At 44.7% G+C, this 16,325-nt stretch overlaps 1 protein-coding gene across 1 annotated transcript; it reads right to left on the bottom strand.

The window, feature by feature from the left end:
• Positions 1–3,976: 3,976 nt before the first annotated feature.
• LOC119171361 ((3R)-3-hydroxyacyl-CoA dehydrogenase-like) lies at positions 3,977–12,413 on the bottom strand. The gene is made up of 3 exons (XM_075892068.1): positions 12,257–12,413; positions 9,293–9,486; positions 3,977–5,404 (listed from the first exon to the last, which is right to left on the bottom strand). Exons 1-3 carry the CDS (start codon positions 12,405–12,407, stop codon positions 4,988–4,990), a joined length of 762 nt encoding a protein of 253 aa, XP_075748183.1. The 5' UTR covers positions 12,408–12,413; the 3' UTR covers positions 3,977–4,987.
• Between the last annotated feature and the right edge of the window lie 3,912 nt (positions 12,414–16,325).

Below are 16,325 nucleotides of genomic sequence, written 5' to 3'. Positions count from 1 at the left end.
AGCCAACTCACTCTCGTATTTCCTAAATTGCGTTTTCATTCCTGCTTATTATTTTTTGAATTACGCAGCTCAAAGTGTCTGCCTTTGTTTGTACTCATCTATTGGTAGTATTTTCAATTTTATTACAGTACTACGTCTTTAATCTTTAACTGGCCTTTAATCAAATAATTAAGAATTTCTTCTGAAAACTACCCGGTTCATGGCCAATCCTCCAGCGTAGGTGTGTGCCACTGTACAACGTTCTACTCTATTCTTCTCTGTTTTTTTGTTCGTACTTCAAGCTTTATAGAGATAACGTTCCATTGCGCCTATATATAGGAACGATTCGTTCTTCCGAAGGCGACCTGCTTATGCTTCTGCTTGTCTTGCAAATTCTGAGTAACTCATACATGTTGGTAGTGAAGTGATGGTTCTAGAACGACAACACTCCTGTAACGCCCCACCACGGTGGTCTAGTGGCTAAGGTACTCGGCTGCTGACCCGCAGGTCGCGAGATCAAATCCCGGCTGCGGCGGCTGCATTTCCGATGGAGGCGGAAATGTTGTAGGCCCGTGTGCTCAGATTTGGGTGCACGTTAATGAACTCCAGGTGGTCAAAATTTCCGGAGCCCTCCACTACGGCGTCTCTCATAATCATATGGTGGTTTTGGGGTGTTAAACCCCCCATATCAATTACCACTCCTGTAACCATTTCCAGCTCTAACATTCCTGTGACAATTTTCTGTAACTCTTTTTTTGCGTTTTAGTGTAATGTCATGGTAAATTTAATGATAAATAAGGGGTTGCGTAGTAGAGATCCAGATAACCCGCCCACAGCTGCACTTTCGAGTAATATTTGTATCTATATGGACAGAAGCTTTCTCAGCATGCGTGAATTGACACTGCGTCATTAGCTGTAACGTGCGTACTTTTGAGCCCATCCTACCAGCAACAGCTAGTTCACATGCTGATATACTTAATTTTCCATAGTAAAGCATGAACAAACTCCGCATGTATATCAATGATGTAGATTAGTTAGGTGATGTGAATTTAATTGAGTCCAGGCATGTTGATGACTCGACGACGCTTAGCCAAATAACTCTTGCAGGCAGTTTATTGAAAACACCAAGCTTTATTTAATAATAGTGGCACAGTATAGTATATAGCTAGTCTTTGCATCACGTAAGGTTAAAAAAACACCTATAGATGCTTCAAAAGCTCAATAGCAGACGCATAGCGCGTACGTTCAAAACTTTTGTACAAGTCAAGTCAAGTCAATTCAATATCCTTGACGATGTGGCGCATACCCACGCTGATGGATTGGCCAAGAACCAGATAGTTTTCATGCATTTCTTTCTTAATAACAGGTTGAATGTAATCTATTTACCAGAAATAAAAGAAAGATGCAACAAGACGAATTTGATGGTTGAATTGTAAATAGTCTGTAGAGTAATGCAATAAAGCGTCGTATTTGATATAATGTGAATTTGGAAAAGTCAAAGTCTACCGAAGAATGATTTCAACACTTAAACTTTTTTGAATTTTTGACGAACTCCTGCAATGCGTCAACAATCTTCCCGTCGCTGTGGCCTTGAGAGAAAGCCCCGAAAGAAAACACATTTTGAGCATTTAAATATATTCCAAGGAGGTGGCAAACGGCACCTAAAGTGTTTTTACGTAGGGCAGAGAAACTATTACAATAAATGAGGTAATGTTCAGTTGACTCATTTACTCCACAAGCAGGGCAATGAGGGGAGGCTGCCGTACCAGCTCTGTGTAAATATAAATTTAGCTGTGAAATTTGACAGCGCAGTCTAGTGATTGTGACTTTTGTTCCTCGCGTTTGACATATTTTACTATTCCAATGGTATAACAAGTGCGGGAATTGTGGTGGCTGTTAGTGAAGGTGTTAAAAATTTCTATAACAGCAGTTTTCTTCTCAATCTAGCGCCTATCGAGAATTTTAATGCCGATAATACCTCAATAACAGGCCCATTTAAAGATGACTTTGCAAGAGCATCTGTCATTTAATTCACATAAGTTCCCTTATGTCCTGGAACCCAGACCAATTTCATCAGATTGAGATGCGAGGGAACTACTGCTTTAAAAGCACTATGAGCATGCGAGTTCTCATCTGCAGTAAGGGAGACACATACTGATAGTGAATCTGTTAAAATTACTGCGGACCTTACTGAAGCAGTTATTTTACGGAGAGCTAGAATTATCGCAAAAAAGTATGCTTCAAATATGGGCACAAAATCTGGAAGGCGAAGCGAAAAGGACCAGTCTAGGGCAGGAGAAAAAATACCAATTCCACATTTTTCTTCCCTTTGTGACGCATCAGTTGCTATGACTGCTTGTATTGACGTATGTGCCAGGTAATCTCTTAATATAGCTTCTAAAAGACTGAGCGGCGTATATTTTGAATTTTTCGGGAATATATCATCAAACTGTAATTTATTACTATTGTTAATGGTAATGATTAAAGTAACAGCATTAATTTTAACGTCTAAATCATCTAGAAAGTGCTGTATAACCAGAATTTGTGGTACGCGAAGCCTCGACTAGTATTGTCCAAAAAACAAGTCAGGATGGTCAATAAAAACTGTTACTAAGCGCCTTACTGGCGATTCATACATCCTGAGAAATGCCTGTATAGCTAACAATTTAAAACGGGTCGCAAGGGAGGGAAGCCTAGTTTCCAGATACAAGATCTTGATTGCAGCAAACTTAGGGAGACCTAAGCATAATCTCAAGGTTTGTCTCTCTATAACTACCAGATGATGTATCTTGTAGGCAGATGCCCCCGCGTATAACACACACTCAAACCCGAGTACCAGGCGAATGAATTTACATACAGTACACTAAGATAACAGTATTTCTCCGCATACCTAAGTGACTATTACTGATTTTGCTTACAATTATCACCGCATGACCTCTCTTTGCTGCAATGTACTCAATGTGTGTCTTCCAAGACATTGATTGGTCATAGATCACCCCCAGATATTTCACATTCACTACTTGAGGGATAGGATTCAGGTGACAGGAGAGCGAAATGTGATAAGGGCCTTTAAGGGGAAATGTTACAACAGAACATTTCTTATTATTTAAATACAGACGTAAGTATATCAAGCCACATCTCTACGGCAGATAGGTAAGACTGTAATATTTGAAATAGCTTATGAATGTACTCTGCTGCTGAAAAAAATGCGATGTCGTCTGCATGCACATAAGTGTACATGTCCTGGTGCCGTGGCACAGAGCTCATCAAGATATTGAACAACACCGGGAAAAGGACGGCCCCTTGCGTGACACGTCTTGTTTGCACATATTCAGAAGACGAGATGCCGCCTTTGTAACAGTAAAACGTTCTATTGCGTAAAAATTCTGCTATCCATGACTGTATGTAGTTTGGGAAGTTGTGGTTGTGCAGCTGGTTGATTAACACTATATGCTCAACGCTGTCGTACGCTTTTGCTATATCGAGAGTGACAAGCACAGCATATTTTCCCTCGCGCTTAGCTAATTTTATGCGGCTTTCCAAATCTACATGGGCCTTCCATATATATGGAGCATCTGATCTGAAGCCGATTTGGGATGGATTCAGAATTTCTCTCATTGATGAAATTTGTTATTCGAACGTTTAGGATTCTCTCCATTACTTTTACAAATTCATGGTAATAAGGGCTGCAGCGCGAGCACGAAGGTGCTAAAAGAAACGTGAAACGAAAGGCGAGGCAAGGAAAGCAAAGAGGACAACATGAGCGCTGACTTGCCTCGCCTTTCGTTTCACGTTTCTTTTAGCACCTTCGTGCTCGCGCTTCAGCCCTTATTACCATGAATTCCAACCAACTAGCCCAAATAGCCGTTCTTCTTCAATACTTTTACAAAGTTTGAGGTTAACGCAATGGGTCTAATGTTATCCAAAACGTATCCTTTACCCGGAACTTTCAGTATTGGTATTACCTTTGCTATTTTCCACTCCAATGGGAGCCATGCCGTTCTCAAAGAATAGTTTATTATATCCAATAGATATTCTTGGCACTCTTTATGCATCATTTTCAACATGAACGACGTAACTCCGTCAGGACCCGGAGCCGCTGGTGGCAAGTTAGCTAACACCTGCGACAATTTATACCTGGAAACTTCTGTGAAGTCCTCGTCCCTTTGTGCATGTGAAAGAGGTGGTGATAGTTGGCTGGAAAAACGTTGCTACACTCCCTTACCAATAACTTCTAATGAAGCTTTTATTTCTTCGGCCGACAAAATGATAGACTCTGCATTTATTGATTGCGGAATCATTTTATTTTTACGTAGGAATCTAAACAACGCTTTCTTATTCTTAGATTTAAAAAGATAATCTAATTTCCGCCTTTCGTAATCATCTTTTGACTTGGCAACCGTACGTTTAAAAACACCTGCAACGAACCTGTCTTTCCTATTTTGAGGGCACTGATTGTACAAAAGCTTTTTTTTCCATGCTGCCTTCCTGCGTCTATAGTCTCTCGAGCAATCGTCATCCCACCAAGGAGAATTCGAGTTATGATTAGCTGACGACACCACGAATTCAGATTTCTCGCGGGAATTCTTGAATGAAGAATATAGGCTCCAAGCATTTGGCATCGTGCTATTATCTGACAGAGAAGACAGCAACAATGCAGTCAAAACTTCTTTGTCGTAGACATCTAACACAGTAGGATTGTTTGTCCAGGGGAGGATACAGCCACTCACTTTAGGGGGGGGGGGGGGTCGCCTCAAGTAACATTGGAGAGGGGGGCGTGGTCATGACTTTTTGTTTTTACTAGCATAAAAACCGCTTCATAGCTTAAATACTCTTGATGAATGCTCACAGTGGTTTCACTCATTTGTCCTAATTGCTGATAGAAGCTGGACAACAAGCACTGAAGTGAGAGGGGGAGGGTGGTCACACAGGCTTTGAGGGGGGCGATCGCCCCTAACCCCCCCCCCCCCCCCTTGAATCCACCACTGGGTTTGCCCCGGCTGGCGCATTACATCAGGAATCCTCCGGTGACTTCCATTGCAGCTCCAGTAACGAATGAGCTGGCGGTGGGTGAACAAAGAAACTTCACGGCTTCTGCGGTTTCGCTAGGCTTCGCGAATCTCTTAAGCGGAGTCAATGACCGAGCCTCTTCCTTGCTTTCCTCTGGCAATGGATCTGTCATGGGCGTCCTCGTGAGTCCGGGAAGCAGGGCATTGCATCGGATGCCGTGAACCGCCAGTTCCTGAGCCGCAGACTTGGTCAGGGCCACCACGCTGGCTTTGGCAGCGCAGTAAGCAGCGGCCAGGGGCCAACCAGTCTTGGCTCCGATGCTGGAGATGTTCACGATGGTCGCGCCACCTTCGGGCAGGAGATTCTCTGAGCGCGTCATCTCGCGGGCGGCTGCACGGGTCACCAAGAAAGTTCCCTGCGTATAGAAGTAGAAGCGCTTTTGAGCTAGCTTAAGCCAGAATGCCTTTCTCTCCAAGACGGCTGCACAACGCACAGTTACTGAATGGAAAGTACACGACAAAAAATTCATGATGACGATGTGGATGTGCTTTGAACACGCACACACTAGGGTGAACAACTGGGCATGTTTTTAAGCACACACACACGCACAAAGGAACAAACACACAAACACACACACCTTTGTCATACATGTAACAAAAAGTGCGTGGGCCTAACTGAGCAGTGCTTAAAGGGATTGTGAACCAAAATTTGGGAATATTGCGAAAGTGCTATAAAACTGAGTTTTAGGTCTACCATTACACCGATCGAAAAATAGTCGTCACTTATCGAACTTCTCAGTGGGTAATCTTATTTTCTACATGTTTTTTTTTTTTTTGTGAGCGTGCGCCAAGTCACTTGGCTCACACGAATTGAAAGCCGCGATAGCATGACTCTTTCTTTCGACAGCCGGCCATCCGCAGCCTTTAGAAGCGTGCGCGCCTCTACATAACTACATGTGCACTGTATGCACTGATGTCGTGATAGTTATAAATTCACCTCTTATGACCCAAACTAATTCAACTTGACTAGACTTCGCCGCGGTGGTCTAGTGGCTAAGGTACTCGGCTGCTGACCTACAGGTCGCGGGCTCGAATCCCGGCTGCGGCGGCTGCATTTCCGATGGAGGCGGAAATGTTGTAGGCCCGTGTGCTCAGATTTGGGTGCACGTTAAAGAACTCCAGGTGGTCGAAATTTCTAGAGCCCTCCACTACGGCGTCTCTAATAATCATATGGTGGTTTTGGGACGTTAAACCCCACATATCAATCAAATCAATCAATCAACTTGACACTGCTACGAGCTCCTGTGCCCAGCGAGGAAGAGGAGCAGGAGGCCATAGACGTGCCGTCCGGATCAGGAACATGCATGGTCCAATGTGCAAATGCCGCAGCAGATAAATTAATGCTACGGAGGATGCAAAGTACGTCGTTTTATAAGCTTTGTCAAGGCAGAAAGACAGTTAATACAGCTGAATCGAGCCATATCGTGGTTTGTCGTTTTGTGTGTATACCTATGCGGTCGGCGTTCGACCTCTGCGCAGTCCGTTCTTTGCACTCGACGTTGAACCGCATGTGTGTAATTTGTCAGCCGTTTCATTGATCTTTGCATACTTCAGCTACTCGCACATCCATGCTACCGCAAGTAATTTACAAGATTAACTAATCGAAATAGCTAGGTTGACTTCGTCACGATGGAGAGCACGGAATAATTGAAAGCAAGCCTGATTTGCCCGCCTTAAAGCTAGATAGCGTTATCGTCTCATGCTTTTGCTTATCTTCTTTTTTTTTATTTTCATCAGACGCAGCCAAATGAAGCGTCAAAGTGTTCTGAGCTCAGCTATCCAATGAAGACCATTTTTTTAATATATGTCTAGGATTGGCGTAATGGCTGGGCAGCACGTATCTATACACGGCTTGCAACCTCTGGGAAATGTATGCGACGGTACTGTGTCAAGACCGGCGATCTCGCATGCAATGACAGCCGTCAGCGCACAAGTAGCTTGGCATTTCCATTTACCGCAACGAACGCTTCGAAACCGAAGACTGACCGCGATGCGTCGGGGAACCGTCGAGAAAACGACATCTGAAATGTCGTTCCCCCCACCGACAGTGAACAGGCCCCACAGCCCCCGTGGCTGCTGCGGCCGCGCGGGGTGTCAGCATGTCATGGCGTTTCTTGTCTTTTTTTGTTAAATCACATTGTTTTGATCACCATGTTAGTAGCTAAACTTCTGCTGCGAAACACGGCCCACAAAATTATCACGACAGACTTTGACAGCACTGAAACAATGTTTGTAATGGTATATAGGGAAGGGTCACCCGAGATTTCATATGTGCACCGGATTTCAGCACCCGAGCTGTGATTGTCAAGAGGCGAGATAACTGGAATAAATAAATGATTGAGTAAAAAAGATTATTGAATTAGGTTATCTTCGCGTGAGTGTGGCCTCCGTATCTTTATCGCAGAAAGAGCTGCGATATCTGAATGCGACTGCGCATCAATAACACGTGAAAACACTGTGTCCATAAAATAGAGCACCATGTTTTTTTTTTTTTAATAAACGTGCTGGAAGTGGCGCCCTGTCTGCACGTGACTCTCTTCGCGTCCTTCCTCGACTTTGTGTCTTTTACCTCAGATCAGACAGAAGTGAGGTGAGACACACAGCAATACACCTGCACATCGCCGCCATACAGAACGAACTAGCCCTATACTGAGTGTGTTAGCATAATCTAATCTTGTAAACGCAATCGATTATCAAAACTGATCCATGGTTACGCTACCTGTGACCGGATGGAACAGATAGCTCATTACAAGGATTACTGCATGCGCTACCTTTATTTAGCATATACAGTAACTGTACATGCTGTACATGAAGTACAGGCCCTTACTGTAACAGTGTGCACTAACTGTATTTGAAATATATCCAGTTACTGTTTATGCTACTATATATACTGCCTAAAGGTAGCATGTACAGTAACTATATCATGGATGGATGAATAGATGGATGCTATGAGCGTCCCTTTATAACGGGGCGGAGACATGTGTGCCACCAAGGTCGCAAGAAAAAAAAAGCTTTCATTTTATTTTGGTCTAACACCTTATCTACATCGATTAAATTAGTCTTATTATGACAAAAAAAATATAAATACATGGTCCATTTCTCTGCCTCTTCAGGCAGAATGACCCCATTTTCCCACTAATTCTGTGCTCTATCTCTACTTTTCTGCCACCAATACTCTAACCGCCTCTTAAAGCTTGCTTCTATCACGGACGTGTTCAGCTTTCCGTGGTTATCACTTAAACCCAAAGCTTCATGTAGGCTTGTACCCACACGTTCACCTGGGTGGAAATCGCCAAATTCAATCAGAACATGTTCCATCGTTTCCTTGGCTCCCCCACAGCATGTTCATTGTTCTTCTTCTTTATCGAATCTCGCTTTATGACTACCATAGACTCGAGTTAACGGTAGCATATACAGTATCTCTATTATAGACGAAAACTTCGCGCCATCTCGCGATAATTCGAGAACAATTTTCTGCAGTGCTCACCCAGCTGAGAGACATTGGCATAGTTGAGCTTAAAGGTTATATTCACGGAGCGAGCCGTTTTCTTGATTTGTACCAGGATGTATAGAACTGTCGATCTAATACGAGGTCGAAAAAATTGTTCACACAATTTTGAGACGTACTTAGACGGGATATCAGGAGCACGAGTCGCCATCACCATCGACCGCTTTGGCAGGCGTGATACCAATCAAGTGCGAAATTTTCTAGAGGTTCGAGACTACAAACCTGTAAAATTTTCGTCCAGCGCAGAAAAATAACTATGAAAGACGCTTATGAACACAACTTGGACTTTAAATATTCATGTCTTAGCTCCTTATCATGTCTTTCACTCCGACACTTTTTTTCTTTAATTTACAGTGTCGCTGACTGACAAGGACGGTCGAGCCAATCAGCAATGTCCCTCGCGTCCCATTGTTTTAGCCATGTTGAGCCCGTGCTAGTACACTCTTAGAAAAAAGGTAGTAGTACTTGCTAACTTTGGGGTAGTAATGGTTTGTCACATATGTTACATCCCTGGTGGTAAGCGCAGTTAGTAACGGCGAGGGTGGTAACAGTTACAACATTTGCTGTTCCTTCTAGCATTTAGTGACTGTAACTACCCTAGACGTTACCACCCATGGGTGGTAACTTTTCAAGGTTTCAAGAAAAAAAAACTAGCAAGGCGCTCGCGTCCCATTGTTTTAGCCATGTTGAGCCCGTGCTAGTAGATACACTGGCTCGACTTCATACGCCCACTTACCCGAAGGTTCACCCTTATAGTCTCGTCGAACATTTCGTCACTGGTGCCCACCAGTGATGTCCGGGTGTAAATGCCAGCCGAGTTGACTACGATAGAGAGAGGCAGAGCCGACGTGCTTCTCATGCTGCTGAACAGTTGCTCCACGGAAGAGGAGTCACCCACGTCCATGTAAATGGCATGGTGTTTGGCGCCTCCTGCACAACAGCGTTCGCGATTGTTGCGTTATATTTATAACACTAACCTGAAATTGATTGAATGATTGATATGTGGTGTTTAACGTCCCAAAACTCCCGTATGATTATGAGAGACGCCGTAGTGGAAGGCTCCGGAAATTTCGACCACCTGGAGTTCCTTAACGTGCACCCAAATCTGACTGCTAACCTGAAAGTGAACGCGCAAATGAATGCAAAGTGCCGTTTCTACAATAAACATCTAATCACCGCCAGAAACATAACCTATAGTCATTCGCTGCTCGAACCAAATGTGTTCAAGACTTTATTTTCTCTCGTACAAGTCATACTTTGCTTTCAAATGAGTTTGCAGCGTTTTTTTTCCTCTTCTCACGTCACCTCATCATCGCCGATGCACTGTTAACACCATATATCCTTGCGAACTCGCCCCAAGCTTCAGTTCTTAAACGCGTACGCGTGTCTATAAGCGTATTCAACGAGAACAGTGCGTGTCCGCCTCGCGGGATCGAATTTCAGCTGCGGCGGCTGCATTTTCGATGGAGGCGAAAATGCTGTAGGCCCGTGTGCTCAGATTTGGGTGCACGTTAAAGAACTCCAGGTGGCTAAATTTCCGGAGCCCTCCACTACGGCGTCTCTTATAATGAAACGGTGGTTTTGGGACGTTAAACACCACATATCATCATCAGTGTGTGCCCGTCCATCACACACTGTTTTACGTTAGGCGAATCGGTATAGAGTATACGTTCTTCGCGGTGTTGAGCTTTTAAGGCCCATGCTCAGACATCGAGTGTGATACCCACTGCGCTAAACATCCGCGTTTGTTGAACATACAGGGGCCACATGAATGCGCTTTACCGGTGTTATAAAAAAATGTTAGAGGAGAACACTTTATATGAATTGATATATGCGGGGTTTAACGTCCCAAAACCACCATATGATTATGAGAGACGCCGTAGTGGAGGGCTCCACGAATTTCGACCACCTGGGGTTCTTTAACGTGCACCCAAATCTGAGCACACGGGCCTACAACATTTTCGCCTCCATCGGAAATGCAGCCGCTGCAGCCGGGATTCGATCCACGACCTGCGGGTCAGCAGCCGAGTACCTTAGCCACTACTTTATATGAAGGCTTGGTTGAGACTTCACCTGACTCTGCAGTAAAATCCCTCTTTAAGACAACATGTTAAACCGACGTAAGGATAGTGGGCATCAGGAAAATTGCGAAATTACAAAATTTGAAGTAAAGCAAGAGTTTCGGAGTTCGCGGGTTTTGCTTTCCATTGGGTGGTTCCCGACGCCAGCTAAAGCTAGAAAAAAAAAGGAGAAGAATAAAGATGTCGTTCCAGCAACGTCCAACAACAACGCTCTAAGGACGGTGGCGGAGTTTCGTAGAAAACAAGTTTACGCTTACACAACTCCAAATAGAGATTACGCATGATATATTTTCGTTCCTTCGTTGTTCTTGTTGTTGTTGATGACGACAGCAGGTGAAATAAAATAAAATTTCCTTCGGATACACTGTTCTTGTACTTGCGTTCCCACTGACACTTATCCCGTCTTTACTTTTGTGTACAGGTGTGCAGGAAGTGGCACGGTTTCCTGTAGAATTACACGTACTACGAGAAGTATGATTGCATCTTTGTGATAGCGCTCCAACCATACATGTCTGCCGATCGACTGTGGCCCATGTCCAGGCTCCTGACATTTTGAGAAGTCGTGTTACTGCGATTGCGCATGCACGGGTCGCTGTCAGCTTAATTGTTGTCCAACGGCAGGCCATAAAGCACCTGCTTATTTTTAATCAAAGCATATATGTTATCGAGGGCACCGAGATCGTCTCACCGTGTTCCAAGTTTACAGCCCTTCCATCCACATGCCAGAAAAATGGTCTTTTTGTGCGGAAAACATTGCAGATAAAGTTTCCTAACACATGGTGCGTATAGACGCTTTACTTGATTGACATTCCGTGGTGATTAAAAGTACAAAAACAACAAGAAACATGATAGTTGTGCGGATCAACAGTGCGAACCCCACCACTCCTGAAGCATAAATGTATGCAGTCACCTTTCCTTAAGGTGACCACATTGAGCAACATGCCCGGCTAAAATATGAGGTTTTTGTCAAACTTCTCATTCGTCGAAACAGTGCCATCCCGCTTCTGTTCGAATTACGGTACCATGAAACGCTGCCACAGTCAGCATCGTTAGATAATTCCGGCAGCTCCTCTGGAGGTGGTCAAACGTGTTCTGACAATTTCTGTGAATAGAAACCTCGTTTCTGTGCCGCACATTTGAGCAACATCCAGATACGCAGACCTTTCAAAAGCAGACGAACATTTCATGATTTCAACACAAATATTTTACCGCTCAAAGTAGCCCCCAATTTTCTGTTCGCGTTACAATCAGGCTCAAAAGCGAAATCTAAATATTTTTTTTTATTTCATAATGTAGAATTACCCGTGCATTGCAATAAGGGGAGCGCTACAATCTCTTGAATTTGTAGCATGGGCTGATCAACCTCACATTATGTCAAGCGGCTGCTTCTAATGCAAAGTTCATATAGGTGTGCTCGAAGTACTCTGCCCACCCTCCGTTTCCGTGACATCTGCAATCTCATTGTTATCGCCACTATCGTCGTCTTCAGCGACACCAATGGTAGTATATAGGTGTCCTGTGGCGAGACGCCAACGAGATCAAAGGATCGAGCTGCCAGGATTAGTCATAATATGCCAGAAAATACTACACATCAAAGTTTGATTCAGCAATAAGCCAACCTGACAAAGACTCGGCCACTTTGGTTGCTTGCTCGAGCTGCTTGTCGGCGACGACCACGATGGCCCCTTCACTTGCCAGGGTCTGACAAACTGCTTTGCCAATCCCGCTGGCACCGCCCGTCACAAGAGCCAGGCGTCCGCTGAGAGCCATATATGTCGCGTAGGCGCTACCGTGTGAACGTGTGAACGTGAACGAGTGTGAACGTGACCGTGAGCATGTGAAGCCGGCATGTGGAACAAAAGTCAAATGTCCACCCGTATGCCTCATAACTCTGAAAGCCCGAACTGAGCATTCACATTGCCTTTGCGGCGCTCGTGTGATATGATGTGCACGGTCAAATAGCCACACCGGATTGGCCTTACAGTCGTGCTATAGGCGAGTACGCATCAATTCTTTCTGTCTCACAACTTTTGCAAACTAAGTGAAAAAGAAATCGCATCACAGCGCACATTAAAAGGAGTAAAGAATATAGACTTCTTTAAAACACAGGCTCACGATATCTGTGAGCTGCCCAAGTGTTTGCGAGGATCAGTTTATTTTTTTGTCGGTTTTCGTTCTCTCTTTCCTTAAGCTTTTCTTTTTTTTATTGTGCACGTAAGTGACGTGTTCTAAACGAAGATAACTCAGTGAACAGTTATTAGCCAACATTTATTATTACTAACACGTTCTCTGCTATGCAGGCATGTACTCATCATAATCGTCATCAGTAATCAGATGATAATCCTCATCATCATCAGCAGCAGCAGCAGTAGCAGTCTGATTACATCCACTGCAGGGCAAAGACCTCTCCCGTGATCAGCCAGTCAACCCGGTTTTGCAGGCTTGTACTACAGGTGGTTAAATTAACCGTTCTTCCTATAACTTAGTGAACGAACAAAAACTGAACAAACAACAAAGCGGCGAGTTTGTAAACGGGATGCTCCCCCAAAGACAACTCCCCCAAAATAAACAGAACTAAACGAAGTTTTCACGAAAGAGCAACAGCCGCCTAAAAATCAGGTGCAATGCGGGTTATGACACCAATGCATCTCCGAACTTAACTGTCGCACTAGCCGTCTCCTGGATGTCAGGGCTATACCGACGGTCAATTCTCGCACACATCGCAAGACAATTTATGTTGTACATACATATTAAGATAGCATTAGTATGACACTTCGTATGCAAGGACAGCATTGCGAGGAGCAGAAAAAAAAACACAAACTGCCGGTACCTACACGATGTCTTCGTTTCGATCCCGAGCTGTTATTGTGCGAGTTTGGGCCGTCCGCACCGAAGTGGCGGCGGAGGAAGGGAGGGAGAAGCTCCGCTTGAAAAGGAATAAACGCGCATGCTCATTTGGGTTGACTGAGCGCTAAGGTTGACTGATTGCTAAGGAGCGGTCGTTGCGCGAGTGAGAAAAGGATAAAAGAGACGTTGAGTATACATCAAATAGAAAACCTTAAAGGGCCACTCACAAGGCCCCATACCAAATTTTAGTTAGACCAAGGAAGTTGTTGGGTGTCCGATGAGGAACATTTTGCCATTATTTTTTTTAATCGGTTTATTGTGAGCTGAGAAAACTTTTTTTTAAAGTGTGAATACACTTCATAAGCGACCCCAAACCATCCACCGCCGTCGGCGGCGTCCGCAGTCTTCTCTCTATCTTTAAAAGAAAGAGGACTTGGCGGGCCGCAGCGCGACGCTCTACCGAATAAGCCACGGACGCGACGCTGATATCGGTGTCAGTAACGCGCCTTATACCCCCTTCCCCTTCGCTCGCTGCAGCTGCGCGCGCACCCCTCTCTCTCGCGCGCCCGCCTTCTCTCTCAGTCTCCCGTCGAGAGCGGGTCGTGAGGGGGGGTAAAGTTAAAATCCGTTGGCATTCGCCGGTGAGTTAACGTAAACTCCCCCGTGTGATCAAATTGCGATTCCCAGGAACCATTACACCATAAAGGCACCACAGTGTGATTAATAAATATAACAGTGCGAATTGATAAATACCCCTCATAGCATCAACCCGTGTATTCGCACTTAACCATGTTCACCCTCGGGGAAATGCTTGGGAGTTTTATTCCACAGAGTTTGCAGAAAGCAGCATTGCTTTGACTGGTGGCCGCGCGCACACTTCGGAAGTTCTGTCAGTAACGTCGTCGCCATACATGATCGTGTCGAACGACCGCGGTTTCGTATACAGCGGTTGTGGCAACGACAATCACACGTACTGTTGCGTGCCCTGGTCGCACGCGTACTTCCGAAGCTTCGAGCCCGCTGCTCTCGATCGGCCTTCGTTCGACGGTTTCGGTACTAAAGTTCATATTACACGCCGCGATTAGAAAGAAGTATTCAGAACATTCGAATTTTGGCCCAATGGACACACAAATTTGGCTGAGGAATTTCACGAAATCGTATCTGTCGCGGTTTCGCATCACTGAGACTCTACTGTAAGAGACGCTACTGTAAAAGCTTGGAACGGACTGGCTAGCGTTTCCGTCAATGCAGCCAGATCTCGCACACGCATTTCGATTTTCAGATTTCCATGGCAACACTACACACGGAAGAAACGGTCGCAATCCGTGGGTCTCCCGGACAATGCGGGAGGCTTCGCAAGTATGTGATGATGATAACACTAATACATATAGTTCTTTACTCGTTGCGGAATATAGCACAGCGCCGTTTTTGTGGCCTCCACGACCAGCTACGGCAATGCTCCGTAGCCAATCGCGGAGACCACGCTACTTTACTAATTTCGTTTTTCTTTACCGGAAATGAAATATTTTCCGGAAATTTCAGACAAGACATGTATATTGTACTTGCGATCGAAATTCGTACATTTTACGAGAGAGAGAGAAGAAAATATATCAGAAAGGTGGGGAGGTTGACAAGACTAAGCCGAGTTTGCTACCCTACACGGGAGAGAGGGGAATGAGGAAGAAAGGAGAGAAAATCAGAAAAGTTGGCAGGTATGCAAGTGTGATGCTATAGAATGATTACCGGCCTTGATGGACAAGGTACTTGCAAAGTCGAACAGAAAAAAAAAAAGGTGGTCCACGCTAATCATGCTTCGGATGTCTCTAGAGAGACAGTTTTTCGCATTCAAAAGCGGATCAAAGCTCTGGCGGTGGCCTCGGGCAAGGCGCCCGTGAAGTTTGTGCAGCAAGTCACGGCATATGTACCAGCGCCTTCAAGGCAACACCTTCCAAGTGATGAAGCCTTGCGCCATATTCTGAGAAGTAAAATGAAAGCGGACTGCCCTCATGAGCCATGCAGGAGCTCGCCCTAGAGGGTGAGTCCCGAACAACCATAGATGGCCGCGAGTTTCAGATGGCTGAACCATATTTGAAGAGAACATGGCTATTGGAAACGAGGGTGAATGCATATGCATATCGAACAAAGCCGGTGGAACCTTTACCTTGCGATTGTGCATTACCTTCCACTATAGCTGAGTGTCGTCGGAATTTTGATGTTTTAGCATTTTGATGCTTCGGAATTTCAAATTTTTGACTTTTCGTATTTTCGGCGTTTTGATTTTCTGGTCAGGGATGTTCCGTGCAGAGAATTTTCCTTTTTCTGGGGGGGGGGGGGAATTTTCGCCTGTAATTTCGAACCAAACGAAAAAAAGGGAATATTCATGATATTGCAGGGAATTCCAGGAATGGTTAAGTGCTCCTATGATGACCGATAGTTATCGGTCACAGAACGCCTCAATCTGCTGTAAATGGTTCAGATGCATGCACCACGCAAGCATGACCTTTGATATTTGTTTCTGATGTTTACGCGGAATGATTTCTAGTTCGCTAGTAGTGTTAGACTTGAAGCTCACAATGTGCAGTGTAGTAACAGTATATTAATTAATAAAGTCATGTTTTTACTGTGCGGCAGTGGATGGGCTATTCGTGCCTTCAAAAGTCACCAGTACGTGAGACACGTGTAATTAGAGTATGTGTGTGAGTGGATGCGGGTGGAAATTAGTACTGTTGAGCAGAGAATTTTGCTGGAAATTTCGTCTGTGCTTGCAGGTGAAAATCCCCGAAATAGGGAATTTTCATGCCTCTGAATGGGAATTATTCGGCGTAGTACGGAACATCAATC

This window comes from Rhipicephalus microplus, chromosome 4, assembly GCF_043290135.1.
Source record: "Rhipicephalus microplus isolate Deutch F79 chromosome 4, USDA_Rmic, whole genome shotgun sequence".
NCBI classification, from domain to species: Eukaryota; Metazoa; Arthropoda; class Arachnida; order Ixodida; family Ixodidae; genus Rhipicephalus; species Rhipicephalus microplus.
The sequence above is the reverse complement of the archived record's forward strand: the minus strand, read 5'-3'. Positions and strand labels throughout refer to the sequence as shown.